The 14,753-nt window shown below is 43.0% G+C and overlaps 1 protein-coding gene across 2 annotated transcripts in view; it reads left to right on the top strand.

Moving 5' to 3' along the window:
- Positions 1-12,026: 12,026 nt before the first annotated feature.
- The window catches only part of lin7a (lin-7 homolog A (C. elegans)), an 82,953-nt gene continuing 80,226 nt past the window's right edge, over positions 12,027-14,753 (top strand). For both annotated transcript variants that reach the window (XM_080191158.1, XM_080191157.1), the window contains exon 1: positions 12,027-12,118. In XM_080191158.1, the coding sequence (XP_080047284.1) occupies positions 12,082-12,118 (37 nt within the window). In that variant the 5' untranslated portion in view covers positions 12,027-12,081. The remainder of the gene's footprint in view (positions 12,119-14,753) is intronic.

Genomic DNA, 14,753 nt, shown 5'->3' with positions numbered 1-14,753 from the left:
TACCTTAGTAGTGCCAGTTTTATTCATTCCTTTGCTAGATTTGGGAGCTGCTGGCCAGGCCAACATTTATTGCCCATCACTATGCCCTCCAGGAGGTGGTGATGAGGAACCTTCTTGAACTGCTGCAGTCTATGTGGTTAGTTACACCCACCGAGCTGCCTTGAAGGGAATTCCAGGATTTTGACCCAGAGGTAGTGAGGGAATGGTGATATAGTTCCAAGTCAATATGTGCATGGTTTTGAGGGACACCAGTAGGTAGTGGTGTTCCTTTGCACCTGCTGCCATAATTATTTGAGATGAAGGAGGACGCTGGGATAAAGGGTGTTGTTAAAGGAGTCTTGGTGAGTTATTCTGCTGCACCTTGCAGATGTTTCGCACTGCAACCACTGTGTGTCAATGTTGGAGGGACTGAATGTTTGAGATGGTGGGTGGGATGCCAATCAAACAGATTGCTTTTTCATGGACGATATCAAGCTTCGTGAATGTTGTTGGAGCTGCACTCATCCAGGCAAGTAGAGATTATTCTATCATACTCCAGATTTGTGTCTTGTAGATAGTGGACTGGCTTTGGAGAGTCAGGGGGTAAATTATTCACTGCAGAATTCCCAGTATCTGACCTACTCTTGTAGCCACAGTATTTATATGGCTGGTCTCTTTCAGTTTCTGGTCAAGGGTAATCCTCAGGATATTGATAGTAGGTTTTTCAATGTTGGTAGTGCCATTGAATGTCATGGGAAAATGACTGGATTGGAGGTAGTCATCGCCTGACATTTTTGCAGCATTAATGTTACTTCCTGCTTATTAGCTCAAGCCTGAATGTCATAAAGGTCTCGCTGCATGTGCACTCAGACTGCTACAGTATCTGAGCAAATGCAAATGATGCTGAACATTGTTTAATCAGCCGTGAACATCCCCACTTCTGACATTAAGATGGAAAGAAGGTCATTGGTGAAGTAGCTGAAGATGATTGGTTCTAGGACACTCACAGCTGTGGAGAGCAGATGAAGTGTTCCCTCAGCAAAAATAAACCAGTGGCTGAACAGCCCAATATGCTGATGCTGGTGTTTCCTGGTTACTTACTGAGATATTCATTACAAGCTTTATCTCATTAGCAGTGCAATTAAGTGTGTTCAAGGCAGCATAGAGGGGATTTATTCAAGTCAAGTGAATCACAATTACTAAAGCAACCATGTACCAAAAAATAAAAGACGCACACTTGTATACAGTAATATCTCATCAGAATGTGTCAAGGATGCAATGGATTTGTTTTCAATGGCTGTTTTCACAAAACACAATTCCATGAACAAAAACCTGGTTAATATGCTTGAGGTAATTTTGACTGAAGGAGGAATGATGAACATGTCTGCCCCCCTATTTCTCAAATAATACATTTGACACTTGAATATTAATAGGAACAGACATAAAGGGACATGTTTGGCCATCCAAATGGTGTCATAACTGCTACTGTAACGATCTTTGAATCTAGCACTGATGTTTTAACTTCCAACTTATGTTCAAATTACAGGGTCCTAGAATGCAGTCAGTGGCACCAGTCAGTTGAACTAAGTTAACATGTAACCCCTTTGTTTTTAATGCTCTCTTGCAATAAATTACAGAGTGTGCTGTGCCAAATGCCTACAGCAACTGACATAAGCCGATAAATCCCCATTTAACGATGCTCTGCCTTAGTGTCAGTAAATTAATCTCGTTCAGTGTCGTGACATTCATTGCAACATCATTTCCTGTGTGATCTGATTGGCATCATTTTGGAACGGCCACTTCTGCTCTCTAACTCTCTAATCTCTCCCTGAGTCTAATCTCTGACTTGTAGACTCTCCCCCTCCCTGACCTCTTCCTGTGCCTGACAGGTTCAGGAGAGAGATCCAGTGAGAGGGTGAGTCAGGGAGCGAGAAGTCATAGAATCCTTATGGTGCTGAAGGAGGCAATTCAGCCCATCGAGCCTGCATCGACAACAATCCCACCCAGGCCTTATCTCCATAACCCCATGTGTTTAACCTGCTAATCCCACTGACACTCAGGGGCAATTTACCATGGCCAATCAACCTAACCTGCACATTTTAGGGCTGTGGGAGGAAACTGGGGCATCTGGAGGAAACCCACGCAGACATGGGGAGAATGTGCAATCTCGACACAGACAGGCCAGAATTGAAGCCAGGTCCCTGGAGCTGTGAAGCAGTAGTGCAAATCACTGTGCTACTATGTTGCTCATGAGAGGGTGGACCAGGCAAAGAAAGAGGCCACAGTTTGAGGGGTTTTGGAAGGGAAGGATCTGCACTGACCAGTAGGACTTCCATTGGTTCAGGAGGCAATACCAGCAGTGAGCAAGAAGTTACTGAAAAGTTATATTTCGACATTTTAAAAGTTATTTCATTTTAAAAGATATTTGATTTACCAATATAGGAATTTAGCAACGTTAAGTATTTCAATTTACGCAATACAGTGTAATGTTTAAAGTTTCTTTCTGATTAAGAAAGTCAAAAGATATTAATTCATTTTAATATTTATTCCTGTGGGAACCTATTTTTCATTTAAAGTCATTTTACTTAAAGTCGTGATTTTGAGGACACAAGGACTTACTATACAAGGAAAGGTACAAAAAGTAATATCAAGACTGCAAGATCAAAGATAAAATGAACATGAAAGTTAAAAACTTACACAAGCAAATGACTAATCTGTAGGTTAATGTTTTTCATACTTGTGACATTATTTAAAAATGGAAAATACATTTGAGGTATTTCTTAGCAATTGTGAACATTTTCAAATATGAGTGGCATAGTGGTTAGCACTGCTGTCTTAAAGCGTCAGGGACCTGGGTTCAATTCTGGCGTCGGGTCACTGACTGTGTGGAGATTGTATGTTCTCCCTGTGTCTGCACAGGTTTCCTCCAGTTGCTCCAGTTTTCTCCTACAGTCTTAAGATATGCAGGTTAAGGTGATTAGCCCTGCTAAATTGCCCCTTAGTGTCAGGGGGATTAACAGGCTAAATATGTGGGATTATAGAGGCAGGGCCTGGATGGTATTGTGGTTGGTGTAGACTTGATGAGCCAAATAGCCTCCTTCTGTACTATAGGAATTCTATGATGTTTGTAACAATGGCAAGAGTATTCACAACTTCTACAGTATTACACCTACTCATTTGGAGGAACATTTCAAGGTAGACTACAAATATTGGTCAAACCTTCATTTTTGTGCATCTGTCCATCCAAGTGCTTCATTCATCCACTGGTCATGTCAGCTTATGACTGAACCAAGGAAATATTGGCTGGGATTTTTGTGGAGCTTGGAGGAGAACAAAGTGTTCTCTTTTGGAAGATATATTAAACCAAGGTGAACCAACTTACCTTAAGTTACTTCACAAGATCCAATTAAACTGTTCAAAGAAGAAACAGGAAACTTCTCATGTTAACCTGGCCAGCATTTATTGCTCGACCTATAAAGCATAAACAGGTTAACCAGTCCATTTTCGCAATGTTGCAATGCTTCCGCCTGTACAACAGTGATTCCATTTCAAAAGTATTTCATTGGCTGTAACATGGTTTGAGGTAATTAAGGGCACTTTAACGTGCAATACTTCAAAGACAATTGATTGCAAAGTTTTTTGGAGATATAGTGAGAGTGTGTCTGATTCTATATGTTATGGAATAACAATGGGTGTAACTAAAATTGTGTGAAATCTGCATTTGATAGACTTTTGGAACCAGCAAATACACTTTTCCAATGCCTGTGCTGATTTTTCTTACAGACTAACAGTGAAGTGCTGAACAGACTCAAGTGGCAATTTATGGATGTGGTAAATCTCAAGTTTTGAGTATTTACTGTCTATTTTAGCGACATTTCTTTGGTCATTTTGTGACTATTTAAATTCCTGTAAAAACAAATAACTGTTTTTGTGTGACAAATTAAAGCATAGAAATAATTTCAAATATTCCTGATCAAATGCACAATAAATGCTGCAAAATGTACCCTGCACAGATTTTTTTTTCTTGACACCTCATCATTTGCCTAAGTTAAACAGAAAAATATTACTTTACCAAAACAAGCTATAGACAATCCAGAAGGTATCCAATCTGAAAGGTGTTTGTTAAAATGCAAGATGTACTTTAATATTTGGCCTATTTAGTCTTGTTTCTTATAAAATTGTATGTTGTGTTCATGAGCACTTAGAGAAACTCAAAGTAATTGGTAAGTGTCAGTGTGATTTAATAAAAGGTAAATCATGTTTAACCAATGCATTGAAGTTCTTTGAAGGAGTGACTTTTGCTGTGGATAAAGCTTGTACCTGAATTTCTAGAAAGCATTTGATAAGGTGACATGTCAAAGGTTATCTCATTGAGATGTATAAGATGATGAATGGGATGGATAGGATAGAGGTGGAGAGACTCTTCCCGCTCAGAAAGGACAGTAGGACTAGGGGGCACAGCCTCAAGATAAAGGGGGGGCGGTTTAGAACGGAGTTGAGGAGGAACTTCTTCACTCAAAGGGTGGTGAATCTCTGGAATTCTCTGCCCGTTGAGGTGGTGGAGGCTGCCTCGCTAAATATTTTTAAGATGCAGGTTGATGGGTTTTTGATAAGCGAGGGGATTAAGGGTTATGGGGAGAGGGCGGGAATGTGGAACTGAGCCACGACAGATCAGCCATGATCTTATTGAATGGCGGGGCAGGCTCGAAGGGCTAGATGGCCTACTCCTGCTCCTATTTCTTATGTTCTTATGTTCTTATTGTAGAAACTATAAGCTCATGGTGTGGGGGGAATCATCTTAGAATGGGTAAGAGGCTGATACTTGGCAGAAAACACAGAGTATGCATAAAAAGGTCTTTTTCTGACTGGCAGGATGTGATAAGTGAAGTCCCATAGGATTCTGTGCTGGTGTCTCAACTTTTTACAAATTATAGCAGTGACTTAGATGAGGGGAGTGAAGGCATGGCAGCTAAACTTGCAGATGACCCAAAGATAGGTAGGAAAGTATGTTCTGAAGAGGACAAAAGGAGGCTGTAGATAGATATAGACAGGTCAAGTGAGTAGGCAAAAATCTGGCTGATGGAGTATAATGTGAGAAAGTGTGAAGTTGTTCACTTTGGCAGGAAGAATAAATAAAGAGTATTACTTGAATGGAGAACAGCTGCAGAATTCCAAGGTGCAGAGGGATCTAGGTGTTCTAGTGCATGAGTCACAAAAAGTTAGTATGCAAGTATGTGAGAGGAATTAAACATAAAAGTAAGAGTATTATGCTTCAGTTATATAGGGCTTTGGTGAGACCACATCTTGAATACTGTGTGCAGTTTTGATCTCTTTGTTTAAAAAAGGATGCAAGTGCGTTGGAGACGGTTCAGAGGAAATTTACTGGATTGATACCCAGAATGAGCGGGTTGGCTTATCAACTAGGTCAGTCAAACTAGGCTTATTTCCACTGGAGTTTAGAAGAGTGAGGAGTGACTTTATTCAACTAAATGAGATCCTGGATGATGTTTACAAGGTGGACAAGGAAAGCATGTTTCCTTTAGTGGGTGAGTCCAGAACTAGGGACATTGTTTAAAAGTTAGAGGTTGCCCTTTTAGAACAGAGGTTAGATGTATTTATTTCTCCCTGTTAGAGCCTGTGTGAGTGCGGAATTCTCTGCCTCAGAAGGTGGTAGAGGCAAGGCCGCTGAATATTTTTAAGGCAGAGGTGGATAGATTCTTGTTAGGTAAGGGAATCAGGGGTTATCTGTGGGTAGGGGGGAATGTGGAGTTCATAACACAAGCACATCAGCCATGATCTTATTGAAGGGGGGAGCGAGCTCGAGGGGCTTTTGTATGTTCATGGTATAAAGGCTGCAACCATATAATACCAAGGGCAAGAAAACTCACACTGAAGTCTATATTTAACACAATGATCTCAGGTTTCAAGACTCACTATAGAAGGGAATTTCAGGGAGAATTTAAGAAATATTCGGACATGTGGAAAGGATATATGACTTTAAATTCATTACATGACATGTATGCAAAAATACATCAAAACGTTACAATTAAAGCATGAAGACACTGTTAAAAAAAAACTAGTTTGTCAATTTTTAAGAAGTGTTTATCCAGTTTGGTTAGAAAAATTATATAATAATTTTCCTGTTAGCTGTAAGATGGTCAATAATAGCTCACAATGGGAGCTGCTGATTGGTCTCACACAAATCTGCATGCTATGAATAAAGATTGTCAAATGGGATTATGTTCTCTTCTGGCTGGGAACCATCCTGAGCAATTTGGACGTAATGTGAACATTACTCGTAATGCTGGCCAGGAGCAGCAATAAATTACTAATTTTGAGAAAATTGTCCTCCATTTAACAGTGAATCCTTCTGTGGCTCATTGCTCTATACTAGGGAACTGTTTCGGGAAAACATTCTGTATATACAGGTGCTGGACTGATAGACTTTCCACACTCGTCAATATGCTGCAATTAACTGTACAAAAGCTATGTACACCCAGCTCTGCAATCATCAGTTTGTCACACAGCTGCTCAATTTCTAGAGATTAGCTATCAGTCAATAAGTAAGCACAAAGACTCCCACAGCTACATTGGCTACACTTCCTCATCCCCAACTTCCTGTAAGGACTCAATTTCACTCTCCATCTCTGCCACATCCATTCTGACGGTACAATCTTCCAGCACTTCTGTTATGTCCTTTATTCCTTAGCCAAGAAAGCCCTTCCACATCGGTTGACTGGGCCCCCAAGCGCGTCTGTTCCATTTCTCATACTTCTGCTCTCACCGCTTTCCCTCCATCCCAGACCAGGATAGGGTTCGCCTCATATTCACCTTCAACCGTGAACCTCTGGATTTACTATTTGTCTTCTGCCACTTCCACCACCTCCAGCGTGATGTGGGTGGCACAGTAGCACAGTGGTTAGCACTGCTGCTCCACAGCTCCAGGACCTGGGTTCGATTCCCGGCTTGGGTCACTGCCTGTATGGAGTTTGCACATTCTCCTTGTGTCTGTGCGGGTTTCCTTGTGTGCTCCGGTTTCCTCCCACAGTCCAAAGATGTGCAGGTTAGGTTGATTAGCCATGCTAAAAATTCCCTTAGTGTCCTGGGATGAAGGATTGGTGGGTAAATATGTAGGGATATGGGGGTGGGGCCTGGTTGGGATTGTGGTCAATGCAGACCCAATGGGCTGAATGGCCTATTTCTGTACTGTAGGATTTCTATGTCACATCAAATACCTCTTCCCCTCCCCTTTCAGCATTCCAATGACGTCACTCTGCCAGTAACCCCAGGCCCACACTTCAATCACCCCAAACAGCTTCCCCCCTTCCGACACCACCTTTTTACATAAGTGCTGAAGATTCAGCAGCTGTCCTTTCACCTTCTCTCTCCTCAATGTCCAAAGGCCCAAACACTCCTTCCAGGTAAGCTTGCAGCTTGCCTGTATCTATGTCAGGTTGGAATCCTGTATCTGCTGCTCAGATTGCAGTCTGCTCTACAATAGGCAGACATGGATTGGGTAATGGCATTGAGGAATAGTCTGTAAGTATGACCCTGAGCTGCCGGCCACCTGTCATTTTGGCTCTGCACTTTGTCCTCATACCAACCTCTTTGTAAGGTCAGAGCTGCATGGTGGCCCCAAGGTTAAGCACTGCTGCCTCACAGCACCAGGATCCTGAGTTCAATTCTGGCCTTGGGTCACTGACTATGTGGAATTTGCATCTTCTTCCCGTGCCTGCGTTGGTTTCCTCCGGGTGCTCCAGTCTCCTCCCACAGTCCAAAGATGTATGGGTTAGGTAGATTGGCTATGCTAAATTGACCATTAGTGTCAGGGGGATTAGCAGGGTAAATATGTGGGGTTACGGGAATAGGGCCTGGGTGGAATTATAGTCAGTGCAGACTCAATGGGCCGAATGGCCTCCTTCTGCACTGTAGGACTCTATGATTTGTCTTTGGCTTCCTGCAGTGAAACTCACGGAAATGCATATAGTCTTCTAGAATCAACACTGAGTTCAAAAATTCCATGCTGTAATCTGAGCCTCCATTTTGTCCCTTTCCCCTTACAGAGTTTCCAGTTTATTCTAATTTTTCTTTTGTTATTGTTTTTGGATGACAGCTGTTCATTAATCTGTCATTCACACCTCCTCCAGACACATATGTGACATTTCTTGACTTGTTCATTTAGCTCTGCATCATAAACTCTCTTTTCATTTGGTCTCTCCTATTTTCCATCCTAATGTTCACTTTCTCTTTCCTTCATTATCCAATCTCCCCACTTGCTTTAAATCTATTATAGTTCTACTTTTCCCAGTTCTGATGAACCTTCAACCATCTCTTTTTATTTCAGGTTTCCTGCATCCGCAGCATTTTGCATTATGTTGAGGTTCTTACTATTAGCTGTCAGCAAATTGCACATACACTAATATGCTGCATATACAGTAATGTATTTTCTTCAGAGATTGGGCAGCATGGTGGCAGAGTAGTTAGCACTGTTGCTTCGCGGCACTAGAGACCTGGATTCAATTCTGGTCTTGGGCGACTGTGTGCAGTTGACACATTCTCCCTGTGTCTGCATGGGTTTCCTCCAGATGCCCCAGTTACCTCCCACGCTCCAAAGGTATGCAGGTAATGTGGATTGGCTGTGCTAAATTGAGTATCCCAGGTGTGTAGGTTAAATGGATTAGCAGTGTATATACATGGGATTACAGGGATAGGGTGGGGAGATGAGCCTGGATAAGGTCAGTGTTAGTCAGTGCAAATTTGATGGGCTGAATGGCCCTCTCCTACACTTGGGAGATTCTATGACTCTATGTCCTTTAAAGTGGAAGTAATATGAGGTAATGATTATTCTCATGCCGTTATTAACAGAAGCATGCTGCATGAACAGTCTTCAATTTCAAAAGGATCCTGAGAAAAACATAACTGATAAGTAATACAAGTGGATTCTCTACACTGTTTGTAGACTAATCTTTAGTCTTTGCTGACAGGAGCCCTTAAGTATTATCTTACATCATGTCATTACAATGCTGTGCGTTGGCGGAAACTGGAATGAAAACCCCAAGTACCTTAAGGGAAGAGACGTGATCTCAGGTATGAAACCATCAGCATTTCTACCTGGATATAAGGTCCACGTGATTCATGCTGCCACAGGTAAGAGCTTTGGGAAGAGAAAAGGTGCACTATAGTATCGAATTTCAGGATGTCCAAGATATCCCTGAAACTCACGGATACATCAATCTGCAGCCAACCGAGAGGCAGAGAACAGGAGATACAGAAAGCCTGTCCTGTGACTGAGGCAGAAAAAATGCTGGCTCTATTGTTCACCAAGCAGAGCACAGATGGAAATTTGCACTTAGACTGAAGAAACCAAGTTCATGACTCAGGAAAAGCTTCTTCCCTGCTGCCAACAGACATTTTATTGGCCCTACCTTACATTAAGTTGACCTTTCTCTGCACCCTAGCTATGACTGTAACATTAGATCCCGCACAGTCTCCTTTCCTTCTCTATGAACGGTACGCTTGTTTGTATAGCATGCAAGAAACAATACTTTTCACTATATACTAATACAAATGACAACAATAAATCAGATCAAATCAAATCAACATGCATTTAAGTTTATCTGTCATGCTTGCTGTTGTCAGAAACAGCAAACAAATAACTGCAACCACATAGGACAGCAATGTTGCACAGTAGGAGCAAAGCTCTTAGCTGAGTTAAGTGGCCTTTCTGTCTGGCAGATTGTGATATGATTTACTTTATTATAAGTGCAGCTTCTAAATCTTCGACAGGCCTATTTATTTCAATGTTTTACTGCACATTTCTATTTTAATGGATCAGCAGAGGAGTTTTGCAATGGAGGAGCTCAGGATATTTTCAATGCCCCAAGACCCCAAGGATTCTCAATGCCGATGCACTAGCTGCCTCTGTATAGATCCACCAGTCTGAAGGAAGACTTGCCACTTCTAAAGCCTAATTTCCATTCACAATCTTTTTTTCTGAATGGCTACATAATGGAGTGCCCATAAAATATCAAGAGTTAGTACGAGATCTTTGCATAATATTTATATACTGTTTGCATTTTTCTGCTTCTTTAAGGCAGGAGCTTCATACCCATGCTTGTCTAGGCCTTTCACATCTCTACTCCCATATCCTCTGTCCGATGGCACAGTGGTTAGCACTGCTGCCTTGCAGCGCCAGGGACCCAGGTTCGGATCAGGGTGGGGGGGGAAGGGGGCGGATATGATGCTCTTATGGAGAGTGCAGACTTGATGGACCAAATGGCCTCCTTCAGCATTATAGGGATTCTATGATTCCATAAATGGGTAAATGGATGAAGTCAAAGGTATAATGCAGAATATATAGTCGGAGTCAAGCAGAATGGTCTTGGTTTTGTTGATATTGAGTTAAAGGAAGGTCCTAGCTGATGTAGGGTTTGATGTTGTTTAAGCAACCAGACAGCAGATAGAGGAATCAGAGGCTTGACAATGAGCTAGTTGTCATCCTCCCTTTTCCTTGTTCACCCTTTGAGGTGAAACTGATCATATTCATTATGGGTATTTGGTAGGTCTCCAGTGATCACCTTGGTTACTGTTAAGGTTGACCTGTGCCCAAAAGATCTGGTTGCAAATACGAAAGATATAACAGACAAATGAGTTTTGGATGAGTTGGTAACTTGGGATTTCCTCCCTTTGTGTTTACTCTCTGCCTCTGATATGAACTTGCTTTGAATGGAAGCCGCACCATTTTCTAATTTGGTTTTGTCTGCGGCACAGTGGCTCAGTGATTAGCACTGCTGCCTCACAGCACCAGGGAGCCAGATTCAATTCCTGGCTTGAATCACTATCTGTGCAAAGTTTGCATTTTCTCCCTATGTCTGCCTGGATTTCCTCTGAGTGAGCCAGTTTCCTCCCACAGTCCAAAGATGTGTGGGTTAGGTGGATTGGCCGTGCTAAATTGGCCCTTAGTGCCAGGAGGCTAGCTAGGGTAATGGGATTATGGGGATAGGGCCTGGGTGGAATTATGGTTGGGCTGAATGGCCTCTTTTTTCACTGTGGGATTCTATGAATTTTATATTGTGCCAGGCGCAGTGATCAGAGGTGAACTTCTCCCAGAACTCGAAATTTATAACAAAACTCCGAGGAAGCAATCAGGGTTGATCACTAAGATAAAAGCAAAATAAGAATCTGAAACAAAATCTGAAAGTGCTGTAAAATATCAGCAGGTCTGACAGCATCTGTGGAGAGAGAATAGAGCCAAAACATTTCAAATCTGGATGCCCCTTTGTCAGAGTTCTGGTGGCCGGCAGTGCGGCACAGTAGCACAGTGGTTAGTACTGCTGCCTCGCAGTGCGTAGAGACCCGGGTTCGATTGCTGGGTCGGGTCACTGTCTGTGCAGAGTCTGCATGTTCTTCCTGTGTCTGCATAGCTTACCCCCGGGTGCTCCAGTTTCCTCCCACAGTCCAAAAGACACACTGGCTCGGTCCACTGGCCGTGCTAAATGCTCTCTCAGTGTACCCTAACAGGCACTGGAGTGTGGCGACTGGGGGATTTTCACAGTAACTTCATTGCAGTGTTAATATAAGCCTACGTGTGACCCTAATAAATAAGTAAAAGCAGTTAGTCGATCCTTTGCATTTCCCTCAGCTTTGTTTTTTTTAAAGAAAGCAAATAGCCGAACTTTAAACTTGACAGCTGAAGATGAGAAGGGCGACCTTGGGTGAAAAATGAACATTTCTGATGCCTTCAATCTCTCGAGGAGTCACAAACTTCTCAAACGTTGACAAGATTAACTTGTGTGTCTTGGTGCTGCCGATTTACAATGGGGTAGGTAATGTTTCGATGGACGTGTTTTAACATTGAGTAGCGTGCCCCTGGTCATTCAAACCTGCCAAGAATGTGACCATTGTCGGTAAAGGCGAGGAGGACAGTTCATCCTGGGAGAGATGCGGCTTGCTGCTCAGTGTGTGTGTGTTGTGTGTGTCTTTCTCTCTCTCTCTCTCTTCCCCAGCCCCGCGTGGTTGCAGTCTGATCCTCATTCTCCTGCTCACACTCGGTGCTACCTCCCTCCCACCCTCTCTCTCCTCCTTTCTCAGGCTGCAGCAGACATGGCGACAACACTGCAACCGCTCACACTGGAGAGAGGTAAGGAAGAGTCTTAACCATATTGAACCCTCCCAGGGCTTTTTTCCATCCCTTAACAAAACAAGAAGAAAAAAATATATATAATTGCGTTTGGCTGGCTGGAGGTTTGATGTGATTAAAGACGGGGGGGGGGGAGGGTGATGTTGGATTAGCCTTTACTTTTTTTCCCCCATCATTTATGCTCCCTGTAGCATTGGTGGGACAGAGTGAGATGTATTGATGCTGGGGAAACAATGTTTTCTGTAAATATGTGAAACCTGTAAGAAAGCTAGGATGGGTTACATTTCCTCCTGCCAGGACAAACTCCGGGTTCTCTCTGCAAGAGACTGATTAGTCGAGGAGCTTTTTAAAGATCTTTATTCCTCCTCGGACTTGTGGCTGATGGAGGGCAGCGAGTGAAATCTTTAGGAAGCGCAGTGACTTGGCGATAAATGCAGACGCGTTTGTTTGATAACTGGACTCCGCAGTAACATCAGGACCGGGAGACATCTCAGCTTTCCCAGTGAAAGCACCCTTAGGTCTGTTTCATTTTGCACCCACACGAGGATTGCCCCCCTTCCGATTTCACTCGTTTAAATCGGGATTTATTATTATTATTTTCAGCTACAATCCAACATTTCGCCCTGGCTGCCCGTTGAGTGCAGCGTTGCTCACTCCAGGGTTTGTGTCTTTTGGGAGGGTGTGAAATCTGGAAAGGTCAGCCGGCGAGCAGGAGACAGTGACTGGAGTTCCGAGGAGAAATAACTGCTGACTTTTTATGGGGAACTGATTTGAAGAGAGTTCTCCGGTTTTTTCTTGCTGGTCGGAGTTGTGGATGATGGGCGCTCATCTTACAGTCAACAGCAGTTAGTTGTATTTATTCTTACTTGTATCTATCTGCTACCTTGAACATATGGCACAACTTCTCAAGGGGAATCACAGGGACAGTATTAAACACAATTTCAGGCAGAGCCCTGGGTTCTTTTGGACTTCTGTTCCAGTTGAGTTATAAGACTTCCAGCCCCCCTCACTTCCCCTCTTTCCACCCCCCCCCCCCGCTGCCCCTTCTCCCTCTGTACCAATTCAAAGCAATTAATTCACCCATCTATCTTCATGGCTCCTTATATTCCACATGACACCTCATGCTCCTATCCGTCACCCTCTATGGCTGCTTATACCCTCCGTGCCCCCCCTACCAACTCGCCATGGCCTTTGAAGCCCAGAAACAAACTCAATTAGTATCCACCAGGGGCAGACCTCAGGAGCCATGTGAAGACGAAATAGAGTCAAGTTCTAAAAATCTAGTACAGATTTCAGATATGCACTTTAAAAAATCCCATTCATGAAAGCCCATTCAAAACTTTTGTTCAAAAATCTAGAGCACGTATTATTTTATTGAAACAAAAACTTATATGCATACCCCACATCAAAGACAATCCTTTAATATGCTCTTTAATCTACAAATCAAACTGTGAACTAATAATCACTCTGTCCGTCCGTCCCCCCCCCCCCCCATTCCAACTGAGATTTTCACTTTTGTAATTCACCCACGCATTCATAAAGAGCCCTTGGGAAAATGAAACAAACAATTATTGAAACTGCCCAGCACAGATATATGCCAACTGGCATCGCAAACAATGCAATGTAGTAGAGGTTTAACTCACTGGCACCCATAGCTTGTTTTTTTTTCATGTATGAATGTTTGGGGATTTAACTAATCTCAACTCATGCCATATAAACTAACCTTATCTACCCTTCAGGAGCACTTTTGACTCCCGCGTGTGGGTTAAGGCATTTGTACGTGCTGATACTGGGTCTTTTTGAACTCAGTATAATTTCATGTGGCCCTGTTGAGTTTGAGTTTCCCTCGGCAAAAATTGGGGGCAGAATGTTCAGCTCCTGTCAGCAGTGGGAATTGTGGCACAAAATTTGGGATGATGGCAAAAGCCTGCTCTCTGCATCAGGAAATTAGTTTGGAATTTTTCTCCCTCGGCTTTGTAGTATGTTTAAAAGTGGCTCAAGTTTCCCACTGAACTACATCAGGAACTTTATTTGCATTCATTAATTCTCATGAAAAAAACAATTTACTGGAATTATATTCCTCCTCCAAATTAAGTGCCCAGCCAACGGATTATCAGAATAGTCCCTTCCCCAACTGCTTGAAGTGCCGCATATCTGGGAAGCTCCATTTTATAATGAGATTTGTAGACATTCCTTTTGCCTAATTTTTCAGAGTGTTTTGATGAGATTTTGGTTGTTTGTATCACGAATTTTGTCAAGGCTGAACAGGGAGACAGGCTTACCAAGAGTAGGGTGCGGGTGGGGGGTGGGGGGCAGTGAGAAGAGTGCCTGAAGAAGAAGGAGTAGATGCCCAGGGAAGGGAAGGAAAGGTTTATAGCGTCATTAGTAGGTCCACTGGGGGAGGACTCAGTGTACTGGTGGTGGGAGAGAACAGTCACAGTAAGAAGGTGAAGTGGGATGTGATAGGGTGAGAGGTTTCGGGTGAGAATCTGGTCAGTGGACGTCGCATTGTGTGGGATGTGGAGGGGGACAAGACAGGTGAATAATGGGAAAGGGCAGGGTGAGCATAATGTTGGCTGTGAGGGGAGGAAAGGTATGTACAGGTGGAGCATTATAGGATCTAGGGTAATGGGTT

Source organism: Carcharhinus amblyrhynchos, chromosome 6 (genome assembly GCF_965287045.1).
Source record: "Carcharhinus amblyrhynchos chromosome 6, sCarAmb.v2.hapA, whole genome shotgun sequence".
Taxonomy (NCBI): Eukaryota; Metazoa; Chordata; class Chondrichthyes; order Carcharhiniformes; family Carcharhinidae; genus Carcharhinus; species Carcharhinus amblyrhynchos.
This window is presented reverse-complemented; position numbering and strand designations above follow the sequence as displayed.